Source organism: Apis laboriosa, unplaced genomic scaffold, assembly GCF_014066325.1.
Source record: "Apis laboriosa isolate Shangri-la unplaced genomic scaffold, ASM1406632v1 scaffold69_cov144, whole genome shotgun sequence".
NCBI lineage: Eukaryota > Metazoa > Arthropoda > Insecta > Hymenoptera > Apidae > Apis > Apis laboriosa.
In genome coordinates this window covers 2,406,062-2,433,544 of record NW_025224165.1, presented here as the reverse complement: position 1 = coordinate 2,433,544, position 27,483 = coordinate 2,406,062, and the positions used below count along the sequence as shown (strand labels likewise).

The 27,483-nt window shown below is 25.0% G+C and overlaps 1 protein-coding gene across 5 annotated transcripts in view; it reads left to right on the top strand.

The window, feature by feature from the left end:
• Positions 1 to 27,483, top strand: part of LOC122719085 (CCR4-NOT transcription complex subunit 6-like) — a 291,170-nt gene that overhangs the window by 42,762 nt on the left and 220,925 nt on the right. For 3 of the 5 annotated variants that reach the window (XM_043944626.1, XM_043944625.1, XM_043944627.1), the window contains exon 4: positions 4,245 to 4,486. The exons of 1 other annotated variant lie outside the window; for it this stretch is intronic. In XM_043944626.1, the coding sequence (XP_043800561.1) occupies positions 4,245 to 4,486 (242 nt within the window). Of the gene's footprint in view, positions 1 to 4,244; positions 4,487 to 27,164; positions 27,273 to 27,483 lie in introns of those variants that run through there. One more of the 5 variants, XM_043944628.1, reaches the window with a different exon arrangement.

The window sequence follows — 27,483 nt, the reverse complement described above, 5'->3', positions numbered from 1 at the left end:
AGATTTATTTTTAATTATACCCAGTCCATTACGGTGGAAATGGTGTCGGCCAAGATCCGCGAATACCGAGTTGATGTTATTCAAAGATTGCGCATTCGTCGAATAGGAAGAATCTCGTGCTCGTGATAAGTTCACTGAGACGATATTACAGGCGTAGCTGGTGCATCCAGACGTATGCTCCGTTCTACGGATGGAAACGTATCTATTCGACTCTGGAATTTCATATCACACGGCAGAAGGGATAATACGCTCGAGCATTAATTTCAAAACGTATCGTGCTGATGGGAGTTTGAGAGATGATGATGCATTCTGGGACATCTTTTGAAATTTCCAACTCGGCACTTTACCAAACCGTGTTTCAATTTTGGAATTATTCACGAAGATCCACCGATATTTTTATTGGATGATGAAAAGATTTAACGTAATACATATAATTTTCTTTCTTTCATATTGAAATAATTAAAATCTTTGACAAAATTTGTATGAAAAGTTAAAATATGAAAAATTAGTAAATTTAATTTTTATTACTGTTTTTTTTTTTTTTATAATTTTTAAATGTTTTTTGGTAATTTAGTGTAAGTAAAGTATTTATAACTAAGTATTTATGTGTATAAACGCTGCATGAAGTTCAAAAATAGGTAACTACATTTTGATATCGTATTTTATTTTTTCTAAGGATAGAAAAAAATCAAATAAACATAGATTCGAAAATTATTCTATTTTTTAATTGCATTTATTTATTTCTATTTTTTGGATGTCTATTTTTTACACGTATTTTTGCAATTTCCATAAGATACTTGAATTCTATACCACGAGACTGCGTACAATGATAATGTGTAAAAGTTTAGCATGCAGAGAATTTAGAATGCGAATGTTAGTTCGAATTTACGATAGTATAGAATAGTTTGAAAACCTTGTTGTAGTTTTATACTTTTCTGTGTTTCTCTTAGAAAATTATGTAGCCATTTGTACCAATTGTTACTTTCAAACTTTTTATTGAAATAAATATTTTTCTATTTCATTTTTATTTTTCAATATATTCAAAGTAGATTTCTAATAATTAGTTTTATTAATAAAACTTTTTTTCACAAAATATTAAAATAATTTTAAATAACAACAATGAAAATAAGAAAAAAATTATGAACAAATATTAATTTCAGAAAGTAAAAAACTAATTATTGTTCTTCTAATACTAGTATGATTGTATATATCCATACCAGATACTATATACATTTGCATATAAAATAAGATTATGCTTTGTTAAAAAGCTTTTTATAGAAGGCACAAAATAAATTGACAAATCAAAAAATTTGAGAATTTATTGTACAGCAGTGATAGAAGCAGAATTAAAATTTATTTAATCACTTTAAGCTTAATTCCTTAAAAAATATTAAATTTCTAAATTAATTCTTTTTCAATGATCTAAACATCTCATGGAGATCAAAAATTTCACAAATAGATTCGAAACTTTTATTAGCCTTTTCTTATAACCTTTTAAAAGATGAAATTAATAATCCATATTTCAAATATAAATTCTCGAATGAGTTTAAAACTTTTATAAATACTTTATCAGATTATATTAACTTTTATATGTAATTCAACTCTACCATTCTATTTTTTTACAATGATTTTTTTATATAATAATAAAATATTATAGATACATTTAATTATATTTTAAAATAAAAATTCTGGTTATGATATAATATTGAAAATAGAAAAAAATTTTGAATAGTTTAAAAGTAATAGAAAATTCAACATATGTAAAACAATTTCTTTCCAGATAAACAATGGCAATTTATAAGAAAATCATGAGAAAATTTTTTTATACAATATTATAATTTTATAATTTCATATTTTAAATCTATGTAATAAAATTACCTACGTTTTGTAACTACTATATACTTTAACATATATTTTAAGTATATATAACACGACATATTTTTTACGTATTAATTAAAATTAAATACGTGTTAATTAAATTTGATCTTGTTTATGTGAAAATGTAAGCTAAGAATATTACTAATTAATCAGAGTATAATAACTGATTGTTATACTATAAGAATAACGATTTGCTGTTACTACAGCACACTTTCTATACTCTCCACTCTCTCTCATTAAAGATTCGTATTTATTCAAGAAGCAGAAACACTTGTACGTCCAATAGATGTATCACATGATTGATAGGATCGTGCTAACGCTTTATTGCGAATTAATCGGTACCGTTATGTCCAGCTACGATTTTGATATCGTGGTACCAACGTTGTTAGCAATAGAAATGAAGGATTAGAAGCGATGGAGCGTCATCTTCAACGGTCTATAAATGAATCGCATTTCTTTTAGACCTGTTTCGCACGACCCTTTGCACTCGATACCGTACGCTTCTGTCTTCAACCATGATTCATGATCTTAGCTTTTCTGACTAATGAAACTGCGTATCTATTGAGAAATTATATTCTATTTTTTTAAAAGAATCGAATAATTGAATTGAGAAATGGATTTAAAGAAATTATTATTAATAATTGTATTAATATATACATATAAAAATAATAATTGAAATACAAATATTTTTATTATAATATCTAATACTGTAAAATTTATATTATATTAAAGTTACTTAAAAAATAAAAAAAAATAATGTATTGTTATATAATTTATATTTATAATGTATTGTTATATATTATAACATAATAAATAATCTGTTGTAAAGATCTCATTTAAATTGATCAATTGCCAAAAAATAAAAATTAAAAAAAAATAAAAAATAAATAAAAATTACGTGATTACAGTTAAGAAATTAAAATTGTTCTTTATTTATTCTTTTTATATTGACCTCTACTTACAAAAAAAACTAACCACGTCGAATTATATGTCTTTTGAAACCATTCAATTTTTACTCGAAGCATTTTTTTGTATCTTCAATAGTTTGATAAATATTCGAGTGAATTTAAAAACATTCTGTATAAATATCATCATAATCATATCGAGTTTTGTAATGTTAAATTGTTTTTAAATTTTAAATAATGTTAAATTTAAATATAAATAACGTTCAGTAATTTTTCCATTTTCCATTTAAGATTACACTAGAAAAAAATAACGTAATCATTAATATTTAATTTTAATTATAAAATAGAATGATCGATCTAGCTATAATTTTATTACGTTTATATTTAATAATAGCGAATAATTTCCAATTACTAATGATACCGATAATTAATAATGATTAATAATGATACCGAAATTAATAACTGAAGAACAGTTTGTCACAACAGATTATGAAATTTGTGCAATTTGTTAAAAAGATCGGTCACAGGTGTTCGACCCCGATCAACATGTAGATGATGCATTTGTTCCAACGCATCGTTGATTCATCTATTAGATGTTGCTGCTGGCCGAACATTACGCCCGTTCACATTCATATTAATAAATGGAAATTAAATGGAAATTTTTCATATTATTTCGCGGATATTGTCATCATCTGAACAATCTTGTTCTATTATATCTTTCCAAGAATACAAATAAAAATGGAAGACGTATAATTTGAATATAATTATAAATATATAAATATTTATGTATAAAATAAGATTAATTTTGTTTAGATATATATCTTTTTTCTATTTTATTAATATGTATTAATATTTTAATCTACTTAATATACTAATATATACTTAATATATTAATCTACTTAATATTAATATCTTTAAATTTGAATTACATCAGTTCTGTATTTGATATATTCTTTTTTTATATTTTTTTTATTTAAAGAATTTAGGATATTTATAAATCACTTTATAAGCATAAAATAAAAATTTCATCTTTCTTAGCAAATTTTTAATTTGAAAATTTAAATAACATTATTATATAAATATGGTAGTTGTAATTTATTTTTTTTGGATTTTAAACAAAATTTATTATACATATATTTATATTATTATATAATTGTATATATTTGTATAATTGTATATAAATATTTATATAATTGTTTAATATTTTTTTATTATTTAATTTTTATAAAATTAAAAATATATATTAATATTAATATCATTATAATAAATTATGATTTTTCAAATGATAAATAACTAGAGTATAATCATAAGTTCTAATAACTTAAATAATATTTTTTTCTTAAAATACTTGTATGTGCATATACTTGATCTAAAATGATCTTAAATTTAGATATAATTAAACACACACAAATGTTCGTAGATGTAATGTTGAATATAAGTACTGTTTCTTTCTTGTTTCAGGTAAGCTTTCTAAAACCAGAATATTAATGATTGAATTCGTGTCCGCAAAGATTGATACGGTGAGTAAGCAAGTTTTACAGGATGTATATAATTTGAAAAAATGTGAGGGAACAATTACGTTTTTAATCAAGTTATTTCTATCGTGTTTAAATTTCTTGCGATCTAGTTTAAATTATTTTATTTTCTATTGCCTTTCACGTTTAAGCTTTTACATGTACATTACTATTATCGATTATTCTTGAAGATAAAATATTTTAACATACTTTCATAATGATAAATTACTCTTTAAATTTATTTATTTCGTAATTTATTTAAATATTTGCTAAGGGAAATGGTATTTATCATATAATGTTCCATATTTATCATATAAATAAGTTGGTTGATGAACATTCAATTTTAGTCATTAGCTTGATAATTCAAATGAAATTAAATATTCGTTAAATCTTTTAGCTAAAAGTAATTATATGCAGTGTATGTCGATAACATTTTACGATAATTAACTTTTTATTTATTTAATATGCGTGTGCAAAAGTTTTAATCTCTTTTTTCTTCAGCATTCAGATTATATAATTATCCAATTATCGAAATATTTTCCAGCCTTTTTGTGCATTTGAAAGGCTGATATCGATTTATTTGAAATGCAATATTTTACAGTTGAATAGAAAATAATAGTGAAAGAGATTAAAAAAATTAAAATTTGCACACAGTTTAAAAAATAAGCAAAAAACAGTTCCTCAATTTTACACGTATAAATATTTATAATTTTTAAACATTCAATTATCTTTAAATACTCATAACAGATATCCCTTGTTGAGTTAGCGAATGATTGATCGATTCAAAAGCAATTACTTGCATCTTGGGCTAACTATAGCCATGGATTTGTACCAATTTACAACGTGATTAAGTCCACTCAGTTTTGGCAATAATTTAACAAGATTAACAGGTTAACGATGGTGCTCTAAGTAGAACATTTACGTTCAAATACATGTATTCAAATTGCCAATGTCAATAAATATATTAATAAAACGTATGATAAAATAAATTTGAATATGTGGATTAAACGTATCATATATTTTACTACAGATAAACAAATAAATAAATAAAATATATTAAACTAGCTATGATTATTGAATAACTTTTTTTCCATTTTCATCATTTAATGTTCAAAGTTCAATAACGTAAAAAAAAAAGCATAGAACAAATTTTGAAGAATCATTGTAAAAGGAAAACTTCATTTTTCAGTTTATTGTATATTTTACAATCGATTAAATTTTTCAAATTTTTCAGATCGAGCATTGATTCGCTTATGCTCTTTATCGTATATTCACTGAACACATTAAACCACATTTTTAACTTCAAATCAAGTGTCTTTATATTACTGATTGATTAAACATTTCATCAAGGATCGATTCATTTATGCTCTATATATCGCATATCGACTTGAACGCGTTTAAAACACGTTTATATTTGATAACTTTTAATCGATTAACCGAATCGATCAACTTCAAATCGTACATTTCGAGTAATCTTTTTCGAAAAAATGCAATCTATCGATCGATCGATCGAAAAAAAAAAAAAAATTTCCTACTGAAAATAAGCAACTTTTGCTTATTCGTCGAGCTACCGATCGACACTCTGTGAATTATTTCTGCTCGAATGGATTGACTCTAGGCCTATAACGGTATATACGTTTTGAAAGGAGAAGGAAGAGGCTGCACGCATCATTTGCAACTCCAGAGAGAATTTTTGAAATGGCTATTTGAATTTTTGAAAGTTGTTTAAAAGCGTTATTGAAAAGATACATTTGTCTCATTTGGCGAGAGACAAGAGAGTTGGAACGCGCCCTGTCACAGGCCCTGAACATGCAGGAATGAAGCTGGGACGACGACTGTGCAACACCAGCAACGCAACAACAACGACAACGTCGAACGAGCGTGTCCCGTTTGCAAATGGCAAGGCATTTCGTGCATCCTTGGATAATATGCGGCGCAATGCCAAATGCCAACACGTCCGCGGCCAGCCTTCCAATATGCATGTGTGCAACCTGCGCTTCGCACGCGCATCCTGCGACTATATGCACTTGTATCGCAAAAACAGCTCGCACATATTGATGCCCCCAACCCTCTTCTCCCAACGTGATTTTCACGAGCGAGATATCATCTGAAATCGAAACAAGAAGACTTAGAGCTTTCTTTATTAAACCTCGATTGATCTGATCCTATCGAATATTTGTTGTTTTATCTTTCTGCATTTATTTATATTAATCGAAGAGACAGATCCTTTTGAATTAATGATTTCTTATTGATTTGATTTGACTCACGTATCAAATTATCGAATATTTATGATCGTCTGTTCACAATAAAACAGGTGATTATTCGAACAAATTGGGGAACAAATGTTTTGAAATGGATATGCAGTTTATACAATCGGTTAGGAAGAGTCAAATTTCGTAAATACGTCACGAAGTAAATAGAAGTAATAAAATATGGATAAATATAATTAATATATATAAGAGAATATACAGGATATTTTGTTTAAATAACAATCAAATATTTCATTAAGGGGTTATTAAAAAAATTGTTTTAACAAAACAAAAGTTGTTTGGTTTAAAATATTTTATTATGCAAATAATTATTTTGCAGATCAATTAGTGAGATTTTCGAAGTTAACTTCATTTTTTTTTTTAAACGAAACAATATAATTTTGAATATATTTATTGATTTATTTTATATCGAAGAGCTATCATCCTTGTGCATTATTACATGCCGAATGATCACATCTATTATTGTTCAATCCGTATATTATAATTTCGTGTTTTGTTTAATTAAAAGAGCTGTTTTGTTTAATTAATAGCCAATAAAGAAAATAATTTTTATTATTTGTTTATTAGAATCAGAATATAAATTTTATGAGTTAATGGCTTTGGTACTTAACTATTTGTGACGTGATGAGAATTCATTTATTGATGAGTTTTTCTTAACCATTAATTAAGTCTATCGGCCATAATAAAAAAAAATAGATGTGTTTTATGTATTGAAGATTGTTCTGCCTATTCTAAACTGCCAATCAAAAGCGATTATCTTCTTGGGTTTTAATAGCATGAAACCATTAAATTTAGATTGAAATATCTCCTAAATCAATAGTTTTTCATTGATGTATATAAATAGATTAATATTTTTTTTTATAGAAAATATTCAAATAAATAAACTAATACATTCAAAATATATGAATGGTTCCATTTAAAAGAATGAAATTGACTTTAAAATTTACTTGCAAAAAAAAATAATTTGTTAAAAATTTTCTTTTGTGTTAATTTCAACCCTTTATATAATTATAAGATGTTCTTTCTTCTTACTCAAAAGCCTATATTATATGAGCGTTTATAATATCAATTTTAAATTAAATTCCATTTCTACTGTGCTAAGAAAAAACATTGTTAATATTGCAAATATTAAGTGCAGTTTGGATAATAGATTGTTCGATTAATATAACTTTCGAATATTAGAATATTTAAATGATGCAAATTCTATCGTATTTCTGTTTTTATAGCTCATTAAAAATCAATGAAACATTCCTGTTTGATTTGACTTTAATTAATACTTTCACTAACACGCATCAGACATACGTGACATATTAATTGTTTTTCCAGCATCACATTTAGTATGAATAATTTATTTGGAAACGTGTAAATACCTTGAAAATAACATTTCATATATTTCTTCAAGGTCATTACAAAGTCAAACAAATATCACATCATTGTGCTTTTCGATACCCTACACATATTTTTTTTTTATTTGTTTCAAATATTTTTCTGTATCATTCATATTTGTTCGTTTCTTAGATAATGTTACGTATATCTGACCTATTTTGCATTTTAATTTTCTTTAAAATAATATATCTTATTTTTTATTATCTTTATATTATATTATAACATTATCACATGGTGTTCAAATATATTGTTTATGATTATTTTAAAACTATCTTCTTTTAACAATTTTTACATTTGAACGATTTTTTCCTAACCTAAAAAACGAAAGGATTAAATTTTAAGCAAATAGTAATTCTCCTATCGTACAAACGTATTTAAATACTCACTTGGATTCATCTTCTCTGACGATTTCAATCGAACTTTCAAATTACGACGTAATGCGTACTTAACGAACACAATGACATTCGTATGAAACGATCGCATCATCGATCACGCACACTTAGCTACTTGCTCTCTGTTCGGCACTTAAGTTTATCCTTTTTTAAAACACCTAACTCTCGCTAGATGACCACTTGACACCGAGAGGATCGTAAGCTCGATGGAGTCGAGAACGAATGGCCATTGGCCGTTACGAAGTAAGCTTAGTCAGCTACTCGAGGAAGCACCTGCACGTAATGTCTTGTGTCGCAGCATAGATGTCGTAGGTAGTTGACTTCGTCTGGAAAATTCGGAATACTCGATTTCACGGACGACGAAGCAAGCGGCGCAACGCGATCCTCGCTTTTTCCTCGCCTAAAATCGAGAAATGTCACTCTTGTCTCTTATCTTATGACCACTACACTTGATTCTATTGACTTCCTTTACTTTTTACCTTCAAACTATGTTACGAATTTTACTTTATATTTGATATTCACCTTTATCGGCAATTTTGTTTCTTTAAATATCTTGCTTTAATTTTGCTTGTGGATTAGCGATGATTGATATGTGATAATTCGTGGACAATAGAGATCTTGATTTTGAAAATATAAGCACGTAAGTGCTATATTCTTATTCGTAACGATAATTTTTAAATTGAAATTAATTAAGGGGATCGAGATTATATTTTCATAAATTATTGGAAATATAGAAAAATTATTGAGGATATTAATTTTTATTTAATTATTATTTATTTAATTTTTAATAATCTAATTGAATTTATATTTAAATTCTAAATTTATTAAGCGAAAGATACGATTTTACGAAAAAATAAAGCGTAAAAATTGAATTTTGTAAGCATGAAATATTTGAATCTTTTTGTAATTCGAAAAATTCTCGAATGTAAAAAATAATTTAGATAAATAACTTAAGAGAATATTTTAACAATGAATTTATTCTTATTTTTTTAATAACAATTTAATTTAATTTAATAATAATACAAAAATTAAAATTTAATAATAATACAATTTGTGTTTAAGATTTATTTTGCTAAGATTTTAAGATTTTTCTAATCAATTACAACGAATGCTCCTTATTTCTATTACAAAGAAATGCTATTGTGAAGATTTATGTATATTTCACCATATATTTTTTATTCCTTTATTTATTTTTTTGATAATATGAATAGAAATTTTTAAGAAAAAATATATTAACATATATTAAATTTTGCACTTACATAACTTTATCCATAAGAAAACTTTTTGTGTCCTTTTAGAGAGAACAATTCAATATTAAAAAAATTATTAACAAAAAATTAAATCTTACTATTATATGTGAGTTTGTAAAATCCCAACAATCATAATTTTTTTTTGAAATTTAATCCTTAACAGAATCATTGTTTTTATGTCTTTCAAAGTCAGGTTTCGATTCTTCGACATTTTTACATTTATTGCAATCGTTCATTGAAAATCTTTGGTCTTCGTTCCCGTCAAAATTCCTGTGAAAGGACGGTAAAAAATTCAATTTCATTCATCGCGTAGTTTTTACACCAACAAAGTTGCAGTGACAGAGTCGTTTCGAATTCTCGAAAATTTCGTCACTTGATCATTCGCCCGGTACATGTTTTCACATACTTGTACAGATCAAAGGTTTCGAAACGGCTCGTAATTTTCTAAGGTATGCTGTTCCAATGTAGCAAGTGGGTGCTACACGTGGGGGTACACATTTATAAGCCTGTCATTTAAACATTCTAACCATTTCGCGTGAGATATTTCTTGGTAGTATTACGAATTATCAGGCACGCGTAATGGGGAATATTGGTAAACGAGATAACGTGGAAACGGTTTTGCTTGAAAGTTGCATTAAGCTCTGTAAATTCGATGCGGCTTGAATTAATTTTAAACAGTGATGGTAACGCGTGCGATTAAAGTAATGAAAACGACGCGATAGGAAATAATTAATCGTAAAAAGTGTACAATAGAACGTGATCTATTAAAATAAATTGTATTTACATTGGCGTATATATGTAAATTTAAATGTATGCAAGAAGGAAAAATTCAACGTAAAAAAGAGAAAAAAGAGAATTGTGCAACTATGCAATTTATTTAAATTAAGTGCGTATGATGATTAAACGTTGCTTTGCGAGTTTTTTATGTAATTTATTATGTAAAAGCAAAGATAGTCAAATAGGATATTAAAACGCATTACGATTATTAAATTGCACGTAAAAATCTTTTGTTATATGTTATGTCTATATTGTCTATAAGTTATAGACTACGAATTTTCATGTCATTTAAACAGGTTTTATATATTCAAGAAATTAATGTAAAGAATGTGTCGTGTTATTTAAAATACGTGTCATACGTAGTACTTGTAAAATATTAATTTTTTATTCTACGTAAATATAACATTTTTAATAAATTGCTATTTACTTAAAAAAATTGAGTTTAAAAAAAAAAGATTTTTTACAAGATGATATCTATTCTTTTTATACATAAATTTATTCAAAATTTTTCCATCTTTCGATATTATATAATCAGAAATTTTATTTAAAATATAGTTTATAACATTCAATTATCATATATAATAAATAAAATATAAATATCAGGTTATTATTGTATTACTGGAATATCTTTGGATTCTACAAATCAAAATAAATATAAAAATTTATATATTATGAAATATAATACGAATGTTTGTATAATACGAAAATATCAGTTACTTTATTTGTTAAATAATTTAAGTTCACATTAGATGAAGTGAAACAAAAATAGAATGAGATAGATGATATGACGGTCTCATTCTCACTTCATCAAAAATTTTCCATGAATATATTAACATCTTGTATGTGATAGTATAATTTGTTTCAATAAATATCTATTATATGATCAATTATAACGTTATACGTATAACGTATATACATTTATTAATTTAAGTATTTATTCAATCGTATTTATCGAAACAATTTACTATATTTACTTTTCTCCTTTTTAATTTTTATTTTCACGCATCTAATTTCTATTAAATTATTGTATCACGTTGATAGAACAGAATCGAGTTATACAAAAATTGTTTGAAAATCTCTTTGAAATCCTTTCGATATTTTCCGTTCCGTTTTAATTTTAATTCAACTATATCTATCGATCAAACATTCAGTTTTGGTATCCGTGAAAACATAATAGCGGTACGTAATAAGCACGAGGAAAACAATGAAATGCAAAGTAATACAGATTTTGATCTTGAACGTGTCCCGATCCACCATGAAACATTAATTTTCCAAGTTTGCAGATTAAACGGATAAAACGTCCTTTGATATCCGTGAAACAAAAGGCCATACGGTAGCTCTTCACACGTTTTGACACGTACTTTGCAAGACAATGTTTTTTGCATGTCATTATCATAAAGCAAATCGAAATTTTACCTCGATGTATCTTTTTCAATTCATATATCACGAATGTCATGCATCACGGATCACGTGTACATATATCATTTCCAATAGATTTTCTCAAAATATCTTTCTCTGTACGCCGTCGTGCATCATGAATTTCACGCATCACGAATTTTCTTTGTCCACTATTCGCTTCATTCGCCGATGGATGGATGAACCTCATTTATTGGCGCACACAAGTACACTTATTAAAGGCTGTATTCCCTTGTATTCGAGTTGTGTGTTTTCTTGTGACTTGCACGTTCTTCTCCGCATTTTTCAGATCGATAACGAGACACGATGATTCTGCGAATTTTTTTTTTTATTTTATTTCTTTCGATACTTGTGTGGTCTTTGCTTGATCGATTTATCCTGAGATTTATCTGCTTTCACTGCTTGCTCAACAAATCCGTTTCAGTTTTTATAATTAAATAATTGTGAAAAAAAAATATTACGTAAAATACATTAAAATTGAATGTAAAATATATTAAAATGGAAATTGTTGCATAATTTGTAATAAGTATTAAATAATTGTGGAATTTCGATATTCTATGACTTTATTCAAATTTTATTCAAATTTTTATGAACAGAAAAAGCAAATTATAGTTTGAATTTTGTTAAAATTATTAAATTTCTTATTCTTTTATTATATTTTATATTTATAAGCCGTTAAATAATAAGTAAATTTTTTTTAAATGGAATTTAATTTCTACAAATTTTTTGTTCATCTTCTTCTTGCAAGATTATTTGTATTTAATATTTCGAAACATATGTAAGTGGAAAATGAAATTTTTATCATTGTATATATAATGATGTATATATAATTTAATTAGAAAAATTCTGATTCTAAATCCTTAAAAAAGGATATATAGGATTTTTTAACTTCACTTAAATGTTAAAGAATGTATAGAATTTAAAATATTTCAATATATCTTGAAAAATAAAAAATACTAGGATATTTTAATTAATTAAGACAAATCTGCATGCAACAAGTTTCACAATTTCTGTATATAGTATCAAAAAGTTCTTTATCTTTAGAATAAACGAAACTTTTATTTATAAGTTTTTATATCTTCTTATTTATAAGAAAAGATTTTTTTAATAAAGTTATAGCCATTTAAAAAAAACTTCATGAATATACACGAACAACAATATAATTATTAATCGTCGAGAAAAGTTCCTGTTATTCTTTAAGCTAAGGATTAAATCTCTGATACGAGCTTTAAAAAGCTTTATCAAGGCAATGTCATCTTACTTGGCATTAATTATTTTTATCGTTAATCTTAAACTTTCATTGAATTACAACATTCGTGCACTAAATTTATTTTTATGAAGTAAAGTTTATTTCAAATCTTGTAAACATGTATTGCCTTGCAAATATACTTTTTAAAATTGCAAAATAACTCTTGACTCTTATGGTAAGAATTTTTAAATAAAAATGAAAATTTCGATTTTTGAATAATATTTACATGATTTTTATATTTCTTTTATACGTAGGAAAAAATTATTTATAATTGTTCACGAATGTATTCAAATTTTTTTTTATTTTTTATTGAAATTTTTTATATATGTTTTTCATTTTAATGAAACTTTATGATTTAGAACACAATGAGTTGTAAATGGATGCTCATTTATCCATACAATTTTAAAGAACTGAAATTAAAGTTTAAATTTCGTATTTTCGTTTTTTTTTAAATATAATTTTGTAATCAGATAGAACAAGATTTTAGGTTAAAATGTTTAAAATTTAGTTGCAAAAAAAAATTTCAGGCAATTATATTTAAAACTTATCACCATGCTAAAATTTTGGGAGTTAATTTTACTTTCTGAAATAGAAACAAAGGAATTGCTCTGTGTAATACATTCTACATACATACAAACTTTCATTGAAATCAAAATTTTCTAATTAGATGAATTTTCCTGTAAAATAATGTTCAAGTACTTTGTAAACCATTGTATGTAGCATATCATATCCCTCTCGAAACAAAGTAAATTCTATTTATAATATATTTTGGAATAATGAATATTTTTGATAATTACCTCTAAATATTCAAACATTCTGTATGTATATATTTAACTATGATATAAAGTTTGAAACAACTATAAAACGTAAATATTTATTATTTAAATTATTTAAATATTATGTTACTTATGTGCAAATAAATATAAAATATTAGTATAATATAAAACTTCTTATTCAGTTAAAATAAGAAAGTATTTGGCTATTTCTATTGAAATATTTTACAACTTAAGACGTTTTATTTAAGAATGACTGTTCCTGACTTTGATCCTGTCAGTGGTTTTCTTCTTTGCATTGAAATCACGTCGTGCGCGTTTAAAGGGGTTGCTTGATATAGTACATGTGATGTCTTACCACAATGGATAGACAACTAAAATATAGTTGCAGACAAAATTAAATGAATAAATGACACAAATGCTTGTTATGCAATTTTAGTCATTGAATAATATTAATTAATTTCTATTGAAATTTTATGCTTTATAGGATATGTAAATTATTTAATTATTCCAATCTTGAAAGTTATATTGAGTATATAAAGATAAATAATTTGATAAAAAAAACAGTGATATATAATAATTACAAATTACAAATAAATATATTTTATTTTTCTAAGATTAGATTTCTCCGTCTTAATATTATTCTTCTTGAAAAATAGAAATTTTGTAAAGACTATTAGTTCATTTTAGAATTTTAGAAAAAAGTGAAACTATTATAAAAGTGATATTAATTAAATGACTAAGAATTGTGTAATCATTAAAATTGATATACTTGCAATATTAATCCTTTTGCATTTGCAGATATTTATTATGAGAATGATAAAATTTTTTGAAACTAATATACAAATAAATTCAATATTACATAATAATGCAAATAATTTTCTATTAAAATTTTAAATATAAATTTTGTAAATGTAAAATAGAAAAAAATTTTTTGGAATACGAAAAATTATATATATATCAGTGCTAAAATTTGTGAAAATGCAAAAAAAGTAAAAATTTAAATCAAAGTTTTGCTAAAATAATTAACTGTTAAAAAAAATATATTTACTCGCCTATTATTCAAATTAATTTATTCTTTTGTAATGCATTTCTCTTATGAGATACATCTTTTTTCATCGCTAATCATTTAATTTCTACTTCTTTCTAATTAACATATTCATAAATTTCTTTTTTCAATCAAATTGTTATTCAAAACAATCGTTATATAAAGGATTTATCTATCTACGATTTATTGCATTGCAATATTTATTAATTTTTCCTCTGAATTTTAATTTGAATCTTGTACGAAACTAATCAACAAACAATAATTATCTTTCGAACATAAAACATTAATTTACAATCCATAAAATTTTTTCTACCATTCAATATTTTTACCGAGAACAGTACCTATTCAAATAGTAATGCTACAATATTCTTTCCTTCTTTACTTGCTTTTGCAACGAATGGAGATTTATATACAAACGAATATCTAAAAATAACGTTAGGCTTTAAACTTTCTTCCTTTCTCCTCGAAAGAATTGCAACACATTATACATAACAAGTCGAAGGTTAGAATATTTTACTTTCAACTTTGCTTATTTCCCTTTGGTGTATTCGCCAATGCCAAGGTTGTAAGACAAACAAACGCACCGTATACGCAAATCCGAGCACGTACATCTTGTGTTTGCATATGCGCGCCCTCTACGACCTCACAAGTTGGCATGCTTGGGCGCTCGCGTCGCTTTTATGGCTTACAATTTGTCCGGAAAATCGCCCTTACCAACATTTTACTAGGAGATGCACGATTTTCGACTGATACCAACAATTCCTTGTGAAATGTTTCTTCGTCTTAAGGAGGAAAAAAAAGTAAAAAAAGAAAAAAAAAAAAAAATACAGCTCTATTCTGTTATGCCGGTTGCATTGTCCACTGTGTTCTTGCATGAGAACGACTTATCGTTGTTCTAAGCGAGTTTTTACAATCAGATTCCTGGAAAAAGGAAATTTGCGTTTGCCCTATGGCGGTTTTGGAAGAGAAGAAAAAAATAAATTTGAATCGATTTAAATAAATTTGTATCCATTACCATTTTAATCGTAATAGTTCTGTTTTTCGTTCGCTATACTTTGAATTCATTTTAAATTCACATGTTCAAATTATACGTTTTGTAAACAAACGTTTGAAGATCATATCGTCTCGTGAATGGTCAACACAAGGAAACAATATTAAAATAAGTGTCAAAGTTTAAATATTGTTATTCATAGATTTTATACGTATCATGTTTTCTGTAAAAATTTACCCTTTCTTAGTATTATAAGATTTTCAAGATGTACATTTTATAAAAATATGAAAATTAAATTCATATATTTTTTCAATACAATATTGAATAATAAAAATTGCAAATTTGAATCAGATCCCGATACATATTAAAATTTGTTTTTGTATTTTTGTATTCTATTTTGATTTTCAAAGAAATAAAGATTAAATTTGTCTTAACACGTTTCACACACACACAGAATTTACATGATATGAAAAAAGTAGAAACTAATAATTTTTTATAATATATATAATTGTTTTTATTGAATACGAAAAAATTTCGTAAAAATTAATAAGTAAATAAAAGATCTGAATATGCATATGATGTATAGTAATAAACATATTAAACGGTTATTACTATCATAATACAACGAGGATATATAATGCATAATGCATAAAAATTCTTATATTATTTTATTCAATGTATATGTAATATAATGAATTAATATAATAACATTTAAATACAATAATAATAAAATTAAACAAAATAAATATTAATAATAAAGTAATAATAGCAATGAAAAATTTATATTACTGTAAAATACATTTTCAGTGATGAACCATAATACTTGAAGGATTAAAAAAACTATGAAAAATATTGAATTTTTTTAAATAAAACCAAATGAATTCAAAAACCAAACTTCATTTTTTTTTTAAATTTCTAATTTTTATATCAAAATATCAATAATATTTTTCAAATATTTAACTTATGAAATGATTGATTAAAATTGAATAACAACAATTAAAAACAATCAAATAACTCTTGTATAGTTTAATTATATTATATTAAGCTACAGCATATAAATTTTTTTCTTTTTTGGAATTGTTAATGTGAATTGTTAATGTGAACCAAGTAAAGATGAATAATTAATAATCAATTTTTGATTAATATTAATAATTGATATTGATTAGAATTAAATTAATTACTAAACAAATTGGTAGAATGAACGTGTTAATTTTCGATGGACAATTAATGTCATTATCAACGTTCAAATGCTGGATTATTTTATATCATATAATCGTTAAAACAACTCGATTGTCTAAATATTAAATTTATGAATAACTGTTTCAATTAAAAAATCTATCTATCACTTTTTCAGACTGATTGCTGTCGAAAACATTAACTTGAATTAAAATAATCGTAATATCGTGTAGATGTCACCAGTGCTGAATTTGAAATAAATTAAAACAGATATTGGAAATCTGAAATAAAAAAAATGTTAAATTATGATTTCCTTAAAATCATTCAATTTTTGTTTGAAATTGTTTTCATATAATTAACAATTTCAAAATTATTTCAGCATTTATTTTTAGATAATTAGAAATTTTGTATAGTAAAACTGACTTTATATGCATATTTTGAGGAATAAATACGTTCATATGAACAATTTATATGAACAACTAAGTTGTTCATATAACACGAATTCATGAACTGATTCTCCTCCTCTTCTGCTATGATTTTTTATTTATTTAATAGCAGTTATATTCATATAAATGATTTTAATTTCAACAACATTTTTTTTAATATATAATTAATATATATATATAATTATTATATTATATTATATTAATTTATATTATTAATTTATATTAATAATTATGATATTAATATAACATAATTAAGTGAAGTGATGTTCAGTATTAATTAATAAGTGTTCAGCTAGAGTTCATATAAGTGGAGTTCATATTTTTATTGTATAGATTGTTATGTTTCATTTACAACTAATTGAAATAAATCATGAAAAATCATGAGCTAATTATAAATTAAAAAAAATCAAAGATAAATGAACTTTTCTTATAGAATAATTTCAAAATAAATTTAAAGAAGTTTCACCTCGAGAAATAATTTTATTAAAAATATTGAAATAATTTGAAATATGTTAAAGTTTTCTGGAACAAAAAGGATCTTTCTGCTCGTTTTATAGTTACAAAAGTCGGGATTACAATCAACAACAATTCGTAAGACCCGACAACTTCTAAAATCCAACTCAACTGTTAAATATCAAGCTTGAAAAACAAAAGTTGCGGTAACTGCAAAACACATCTGTCAGAAAATGAAATTCGCCAGGATCACAATCTTGGACCATAGAATGGAAAAAAGTATTATTCTCTAACAAGAAAAAATTTAATTTCGATTGTTTCGCTAGTTTTTTTATTATCATGACTTAGAGAAAGATGAATTCTATAAAGAAGTTATGTTGCTAGCGGATAATTTAGAACATTTAATTTAGAACAACATCATATTGTGCTCTAACAAATTCAATAGATTTAAAAAAAATCATTATTCATTTTTATGAATTGTCGCTTTATGAACTCTATATTATAGTGTAATATTAAAATATTTTATATTTTAAGAATTAATGATTAAAATTAATCTTTTATATTTGGAATGTCCATCTGTATTGAAATTATGTAAATTTTGATATCTTAAAATATTGCGTTGATGCAAAAAACTTCTTTTTGAAGTTTTCAAATATTCTTTATGAATTTTTATATATTATTAAAAAAATGCAATAAAAAAAAAAGATCACATCTAGATTGTAATATATAAAATATTATATAAGATATATAAGATATTAAATATAAGATATTAATATATAAGGTATTATTGTTTATTGTAGATTCTTGAGTACTTACTGATATTGAACAATGCCTCAATAATTGCAATTTATTTTTCAATTAAAATATTATAATTATAAACATTATAATTATATATTTCAAATATTATAAGCCTAGAGAAAAAAGAGAAAGTAAAAGGAATTGATAAAAGATTCAAATTCTATCTAGAGAATTTAAGAGATGCTGTACAATAAAATTATTAGATTATAAAATTGTAAATTAATTAGAGAAAAAAATTAATAAAGATATTAATAAAGAGAAAATCTCTTGTTTTTTATTCATATTAACTTATTAATTATATATTATACTATATTAATTTATTCTAAGTTTTTTTTTTGGTATATACTACAATAATTAAAATTTTCGAAACTATGGAAATAAATTTGTAGTAAATTCAGTAACATAAGTAAATTCATTAACATACATATTATTATTTTATTTTATTATAGAATTTCGATATAAATTTTGCAAAACGTTTTTATATAAATAAAACATTGCAATTTTATAAAATATAAAGAATTATAAGTATTATTAAATTTTCGACAAAAATGATCTTATAGTTTTTGAAAAATAATAAACTTTATGAAGAATCTCTGTGATGAAATGAATTGACGGATAATCGACTCTCGAGTGGAATGAATGAATGAACATAATTGTATAATTTTTAGCCTAAAGATCTTCAATTACAAATAAAACGCTTCCAAATGCAAAATGTCAATTCTTCGGTACCAATTAAAATTATCCGATTATTTAAATAATTGCATTACTGTTAAATTTTCATTGGTAAAACGAATAAAATACGAAATGCAGAAGAATCGGATAAAAAATAAAAAATTTAAAGTATTCATTCTGTAATCCATTAACGATGCAGCTTTGCAAGCATTTACGTGCCATCGAATATTCGACGTACAGATAAGGCCTAGGTTGGCACGACGCTACATTTCCAAAAGGATGGTATTTAGAGGATGATTTCGAGGCACGTGCCAGTACGCAGTAGCGACCATCGATACCTACGTTCGGTATTTTCAAAGGAGTTATTCAACGAGGTATGCTCCAACCTGCCCACGAAACCATCTGAATAGAATGCCAAATCTCCTATTCCCTTTGCATACTATGCTTCGTTCTCTCTCTCTATCTCTGTATTTGACCTTTCTGTGTCTCTTTCCTCTTCATCCAACTCTCTTTCATATCTACTCCGTTAAGTCTTAGCATTTAGAATTTAATTAGATTTAGAGAAATTAATTTTGGCCTTTTTAAAAATGAAATTATCATTTACAAAGAAATCATATAATTTATTTTATATATATAATTATTTTTTGGAATATTTGTTATTAATTTCGTGATCCTATTCTGTTTATTTATCTTAGATAATTTTAGATAATTTTCTTCTGGCTAGATTTTGATAATGAAGTCATTAATATTTTCTTATATCTTTTCTAATATTTGTAAAATGTCTATTAATGTTGGAACCTTCTTTTTGTACGATAATCAAATAAAATAAAGTTATGAATATATGAATTATTCACATGGATGGAGAGGATTTCTTGGTTTGAAGTACAAATATTTTTTTATCTTTTTTCAAGTGTATTCGAAAAATTTGTGTTATATGATCGATAAACTATCTTTTTCTCTCAAATTCATCACTTTTACAATTTACAATTACAATTAATGTTGGAAGTAGTTTCTATTGATAATTTAAAGATTGAAGCAAATCTTACTATATTTATTTAATCTAACTTTTACTTTATTTTTTATTACATCTTTTATATTTCATATCAAATATATTATTGCTATTATATATAATATTTAATCCAGAATTATAAATTATTTAATATAAAAAATATCGAATTAAATTCTAGATCACTAAATAATACTTTATATCTGATCCTTCATTTTCTATTTCTATCTTAATATCCTTAAATTAATATCCTTAAATCGAACATCGAAGTCCAGGATACGTAAACTCGGTTGCATTTGAATATAGCATGTTTAACGATCTATATCGATCGATTTTATAATGATGTAACGCGAAAACGCAAAAATGGTATAAGTTTTGATTAAGTGACGAGCTTTATTGGATAATAACACATGCGATATAAACGTTTCGTGAAAATATACGAATCGATTGTAAAGTGAATTTTCTGCTTTCTTAAAGTGTATTTTTTTTCTTATCTCATTTTATCTCTCTTTTTTTTATCGTCTGTCAATAAAGATTTTCTATTGAAACGATGTATCACTACGAAAATATTTTATAACCATAAAGAAAAGAAAATCTATTAGTCATAAAAATTTTGATAGATACAAGATATTGGATGATTTGAAAATGAAACAAATTCATTTATTTTTATATTCTATTTATTATACAATTCATATTATATTATATATACTATATCTTATATATATCTTATATATCTTATATATTATACTATATCTTTTGACAAAAATTATATTTTAAACTCTATTTGATATTTTATTGCATTTTTAATTAATTAATTAATATTGAGGTAATATATAATAAATAATATATGCATTATATAAAATAATAATTAAAAAATGAATATTGTATGATTATTTTTTAATAATGAAAGGTTCTTTCTTATTTTTTATATTTGGTATATAAAAAGTTTAAAATTAATTTTTGAGATGTTGCAAAAATTTTTAAAACAATTTTATTTTTATTATCAAATATCTAGAAATCTGTTCTTTCCAATATTTTTTTAGATTTTAATTAAAAACGATAAAAATTTTAATGGATATCTAATATATTATCAGTTATAATATCTTTTTCTTTTAGTCTTATATTACAAATTTATTAATATTTCAAAACAAATATATAAAATGACATTTACATTCACAATAAAGAAATTAAGAATTCTTGTAAAGTGATAATTTTCTTTGATTTGTTTATGTTGTTAAATCTAACCGAAATTTCTTTCGAAATTAAAAGTTATTTTTCAGAAACATTATTTGCTGAAAACTTGAAAATTATTGTAAATTACAAATAAATAATAATAAAATAAGATATATAATTTTTAACTCATGTCTCAAAAAATTTGTTGATCAAATTTAATAATTTTTTTAATAATTTAAATATTACTACAAAGAATAATAATAGTTTAAGCGTTTCTATATTTCACTTTTTTACGAAATCAAATTTTTCCACATGAAACTTTTACCAAATACACTTATATCTAATTAAATAACAAACAAATACGTATTGCACAAATATTTTTGGTAATCACTATACATATAATTCCACCGAATAACGAAAACTATAAATATAAATTGGCGTCGAGAGATCAAAACCTGAAAAACGAACTTGTATTTACGCTACAATTCAACTACAATTGTCGAGGAAAAACGAAATTCGAACAAAAATTTTAATTCAACATTTATGACCGCGATTTAGATCGATGATTCCCCGCCATCTGTCTTTCCATAACATTAAATAAATGTTAAGGGGTGATAAAGCACTGTGCCGGGGAAGAACACAAAGCGTGCAGGGAAAGAAACTCTCAGTCCATAAAGTGCGAGCCTGATATGGAAAGGCAGCGCGATGCGTTAAACTGTCCGCGAGTTTTCGATTTACGACGTGACGGGATCGAAGTTTATACAAGTATTGGCTTTAAGACACCATCGTTTTTCCGCGGTCGGCCCTTTTTATTCGATCCCCCCCTCTATACACGTTAGATCCTATTTGCATAAGTGGGTAGAATAATGGCCGATAAACGACGTGCGCATATAGAGTTAATGCACCACTCTTTTGCAATATTTTTCAGCGCGGAGAATATCGTCGAGGAGGGAGAATGCAAAACACAACCATGAAAGGTGTATTATTTAAATGAAAGATTCCTCCCCCTCGTCGAACGTTTTATTGGGATAGAATTTTCATTAAAGGGTTTCGTGTACACGAACCTTCAACGGGAAATATTTCTAATAAATGTTACAAAGGAAAAATCGATGGCGACCGGTATGTATGCAGTCGGTGGCTGCCTGTTAAATTGCTACAAACATTGCATAGGCCGGCAAAAACAAGACGTGGGATGGCCAATTAAATCGAGTGCTTTGGGGCTCTAGTTATTTTCCACTTACACTTGTAATCCATACATGAATATTTTAGTAAAGTATTGTATTATATAGGCGAACGATTTTCAGAGAAGACGAGAGAAAGAAAAGTTTTCCTTCGATAGATTTTATTTTTTTTTTTTTCATTTTAGTTTTTATTATGATATTATTTAATTAGAAATTAAACTATTAATTTAACTATTAATGATAACTATTTGATTTTTGAAAAATTAAATAATAATTATATATCTTGATATTGAAATTAAAAAGTTTTCGAAAAATGGATCGATTTATCAGTCTCTGAATGACTCATATATCAATTATAAATATATTTTTTATTTTTAAAATATATAAATATTAAGTATTTAATGAGTTTTATTCGAGGAATTAATCAATGAAATCGAAAAACGTGCAGTATATTGCAATTTTAATTCCAATTATCTAACGCAATTATGATATTGAAAAAAATTGAAATTAAAATTTTTTTTTTGTGAAATTGAAATTTGAAAATTGTTAAAATTTCCGTGAAAAATAATAATCTTACAAAAAGCAACTCGGATAAAAAGAAGTTTTTTATTTTAAAAATTTTTAGATCATTGCAAAATTCCATTTTCTATCGAAGCAAATCTAAGTAAACAAATAAATATATTTAACTTCGACGTTTAATTAAATTCTTATGATATCTCTATTTTCTAACTTTTCTTTTATTACTATCATTTAAATGTTGTTTTTAAAACAGTGGAATTTTATAAGAAACGAATAAAAGATTTCTTTCTTAAAAATTTATAGATAGTTCGAAAGCACGTTATGATAATGAATTACATTTATTTGCAACTTCAACATTTCATTAAAAAGTTCTTAATAAAAATAATATCTTATGCTCACATTATTTTAACATATTTTATAAAAATATTTGGATAAAAGAGTCAGTTTTTCTTTTAAAAATTTATAAATTGTTCCAATATCCAGCATTACAACGTTCAAGCATCAAAATTGTGTACACATTTTTCTTATCAAAGCAACTCTAGTTTATCATACGCCTGTTGCTTTATACGTTATATTTACCTTACATTTGCAATGCTGACATTCGATTAGGAAATTCTAATGAAAACGATATTCCATCTTATCTTTTATATAAGATATTTATATTTTATATTAAAAACAACAGAATCTTGCAAGAAAACGACTCGTATAAGAAAGATAATTTCTCCATTCCAGAGATCGTTCCAATGGATGCATAACATTACCAAAAATTCCACCAAAAACCAAAGTATTTACATAATCCCTAATACATATTTTCTTTATCACTAAAAAAAAATATATCAAGTATATCCAGTATACTTAATTACCTCTAATTTTGCTCATTTACTTGCACTTATCCTCGCAACTTTGACGCTTAATTAAGAAATTCTTCTGAAAATTATTAAATTATTTCGCATACGTTGTAAGTATGTGCGGTGGTTGGTCAGTAACGCGAGATGAAACAGCATCACGGAAGAACACTCATTCCGTAATTCCAACGCCTCTCCATAATGCAACACGCCAACTTCCGTCAACCGAAGACACGTAACCAACAAGTTAAGCGCAAGGACGTCAGGTATTTTCTCTCCCCGGCCATAGTTTTCTCATCCTCGTTATGCATTCCCCTGATGGCCGTTTAAACCCCCCACATTTCACGGCCGCGGGACAAAACTTTGCGCCACCTGAAAGTTCAATGAAATTAACTCTGCTTTGCATACACTTAATAGCCCGTATCGCGCTACCGCGATCTATGAATGTGGTGGCGTAAGGTCTCGACCTCGTTCTCTCTCTCTCTCTCTCTCTCTCTCTCGCTCGGCCCCCGTTTCTCTTTCTCCGTCATGATTTTCCATGCGAACGAATTTCCTCGAGAACAACGAATTTCCTTCCTTCCTGATGGCATGTGCGAACGTTGTTAGCGCTCCATCTCCATTTCATCCCGTCCCTTCCTTGACAAGTTGATTAAACTCCTCCTTCCCTCGAATTTCCTGTCATTTTAATTGATTCGATTTACCTCCGTGATCCAATCTCTCATGCTTCTATCGAATTCCATTGATTATTGTATTTATGATTTTATTTGTGAACACGTTATGATATTTCGTTGTGGTCGATATATATATATATATAATTTTTCTGAATTTGTTTGAATTTATTATGCATGGGATATCGTGGATATCTTTATCGTTTCTTTTATTATAGGGAAATGTATCGAAGTGTATTCTGTATATCAAGGTTCAAGCTTCGGTAATCGTGTGCGATTGCAATCGATGAAATGGCAATGAAAAGTCATATAGCGAGTGGAAACCGTTGCAAAGAGAGAATCGATTTAAAAATTTAAATAATAGTTCGTAAGAAAAATTGGTCAATATCCGTAGAATTATTTAAGTGTGAAAAATTTTAAAAAGGAAAAAGTATTTTCGATTTTCTATCTTTCTTATATGATGAGAAAAGAGAATTGTGTTTGGAAGAATTGTCATAATATTCTTAGAAAAGATTTTACTTAGTTTTAAAATGAGTCCGTGCTATGATCGCTGCATGGTTTTTTATTATAAAATTATAATAGTTTAAAAATCAACAATTTTTCAGCGAAAATTTAGTAATTAGTAAAATTTAGCAATTTATAAATAAAATTTAGTAATTTAGTAATCTTTTAATTTTATATATTAGTATAATTTATTTTAAAGTAAATCACGATTATATAGTAATAAGTAGATAAAATGTATTTTTTATAAACAAATCAAAAATTCTTTTCTATTATATTATGAAAATATTTGATCATACATAGTAAGAACAATAATATAATTAATACAAAATGTATTAAATCCTAACATCTAAGAATTTATTATTTTAAAAAGAAAATCACAAATCACAAAAATTATTACTAAACAAATTTTCTAATTGAAAAAACAAAAAATTTATTAAGAAGGAAATTAAAAAATTGCCTCATTTGTAAAAAGTAAAAATTACTTATCTAATCTACATATATATAAAAGTTTATTATATTTATTACATAACTATGTTTTATTATTTTTGAAATTATATATTGAAATTATGTTTTTAAAATAACATTACTTAAAGGAATATAATGAAATAAAAAATCATTTATAAAATCTATTCTACAGACAACTGCAAATGTTTATTGAAAGTTAAAATTAAATATATAATGAATTATAATTATATTGAATTCAAACATTTTTAGAAAAATTTTTATCACAAGATAAAATTTCTTGTTTATTTCTAATTCTTCTAAGATATATTAAACCTGAACTATCATTTTCTAAACTAAAAATGGAGGTCATTAAGAAAGAATAATTTTTATTCTCAAAAAATGACAAAATTATTCTGATTGATATTAAAATAAATGAAGATGTAAAACATTAATGTATATGTATATACGTATCTAATTTAACTAACTCTCCTACAATTAATTGGTTTCATGTTGTATCGAATTATTACAAATCAGGGAATGTCGAAAATGTCAACAAAAATAGTGTAATGGAAACATTCATGCTATATTGTCGACAATTGTCCAATTTTATTAAATCGTGTTATATAGAAATTGTATTATAAAAATGTCATATAGAAAATTATCGTAATTTTTGCATCATGTTACATCGAAATCGTGTTTTCATTATCATATATTATATTGTATCATTAAAAGAGGATTGATTATACATAATATGATATAATTTTTCAAAGATAGATATAGAAAAAATTTTAAAGATATGTTTTCAATAATATTTCGATAATGCGCGCGAAAATATATATTTATATTATAAATATTTTTTAATGAGAAATATTTAGAATGGTGAAATATTTAAACACAATTCCACTATCATGTGTTTCTTTTTTGTTTCATTTATTTATTATACAATTTAACAATTTAACAATTCCACAAAAAAGTGAACGCTTATATAACAAATTTGAAACTATTATACAACTATTATACAACATTACGAGATTTACTATTAACTTACAATCATGTATGGTGGAAATTGTTGTAAATGCGATTAACAACCTATATCAGATGGATAAAACAGAATAGCATTTACCAACCGGTTTCCCATTCTTTTCCCCAATATTCATAGCTTTAAGTTTTACGTAATTAACGACGAATCCACATCGTATTTTCAAAGCTTTAACTTTCTAGAATACTTTTACTATTATATGTGCGAATCTTGAATAATTTCCACGCAATTATACAATAGAATTTAACATTATAGAGGTCTTAAAAAATTTATTCATGTATGCCGATTATTTACAGTGTGTTGTATAAAATTCGCGTTTTCATAATATTTAATTAAATCTAAAATAATTCCAGTGCGCTCGATCTGATTTCTTTTTTTTTTCTCGTTACAGGTAAGTCATTTATTTGTTTCAAACGGTGCTTTTTGTGGCTCGAGAATTCCATGATTAGGAGCAGATGAACGTGTAATAAAAAAGTTTAATGACCCCTCTACGTGTCGCTTGTGTATCGATGTTAATGTCCCATATCCTGAGAACTCGTCATTTCTTATATCAAAGAACTAGTTGTCCAGATTTGTATTTAATCAATTTCGATCAATAATCATACAATGATGTAGATATAATTTATAATTGTAATGTATTATTATATATAATTATAATATTATAATTTATAATTGTAAAGTACTAATTAAATTAAAAACTTCATGATTAT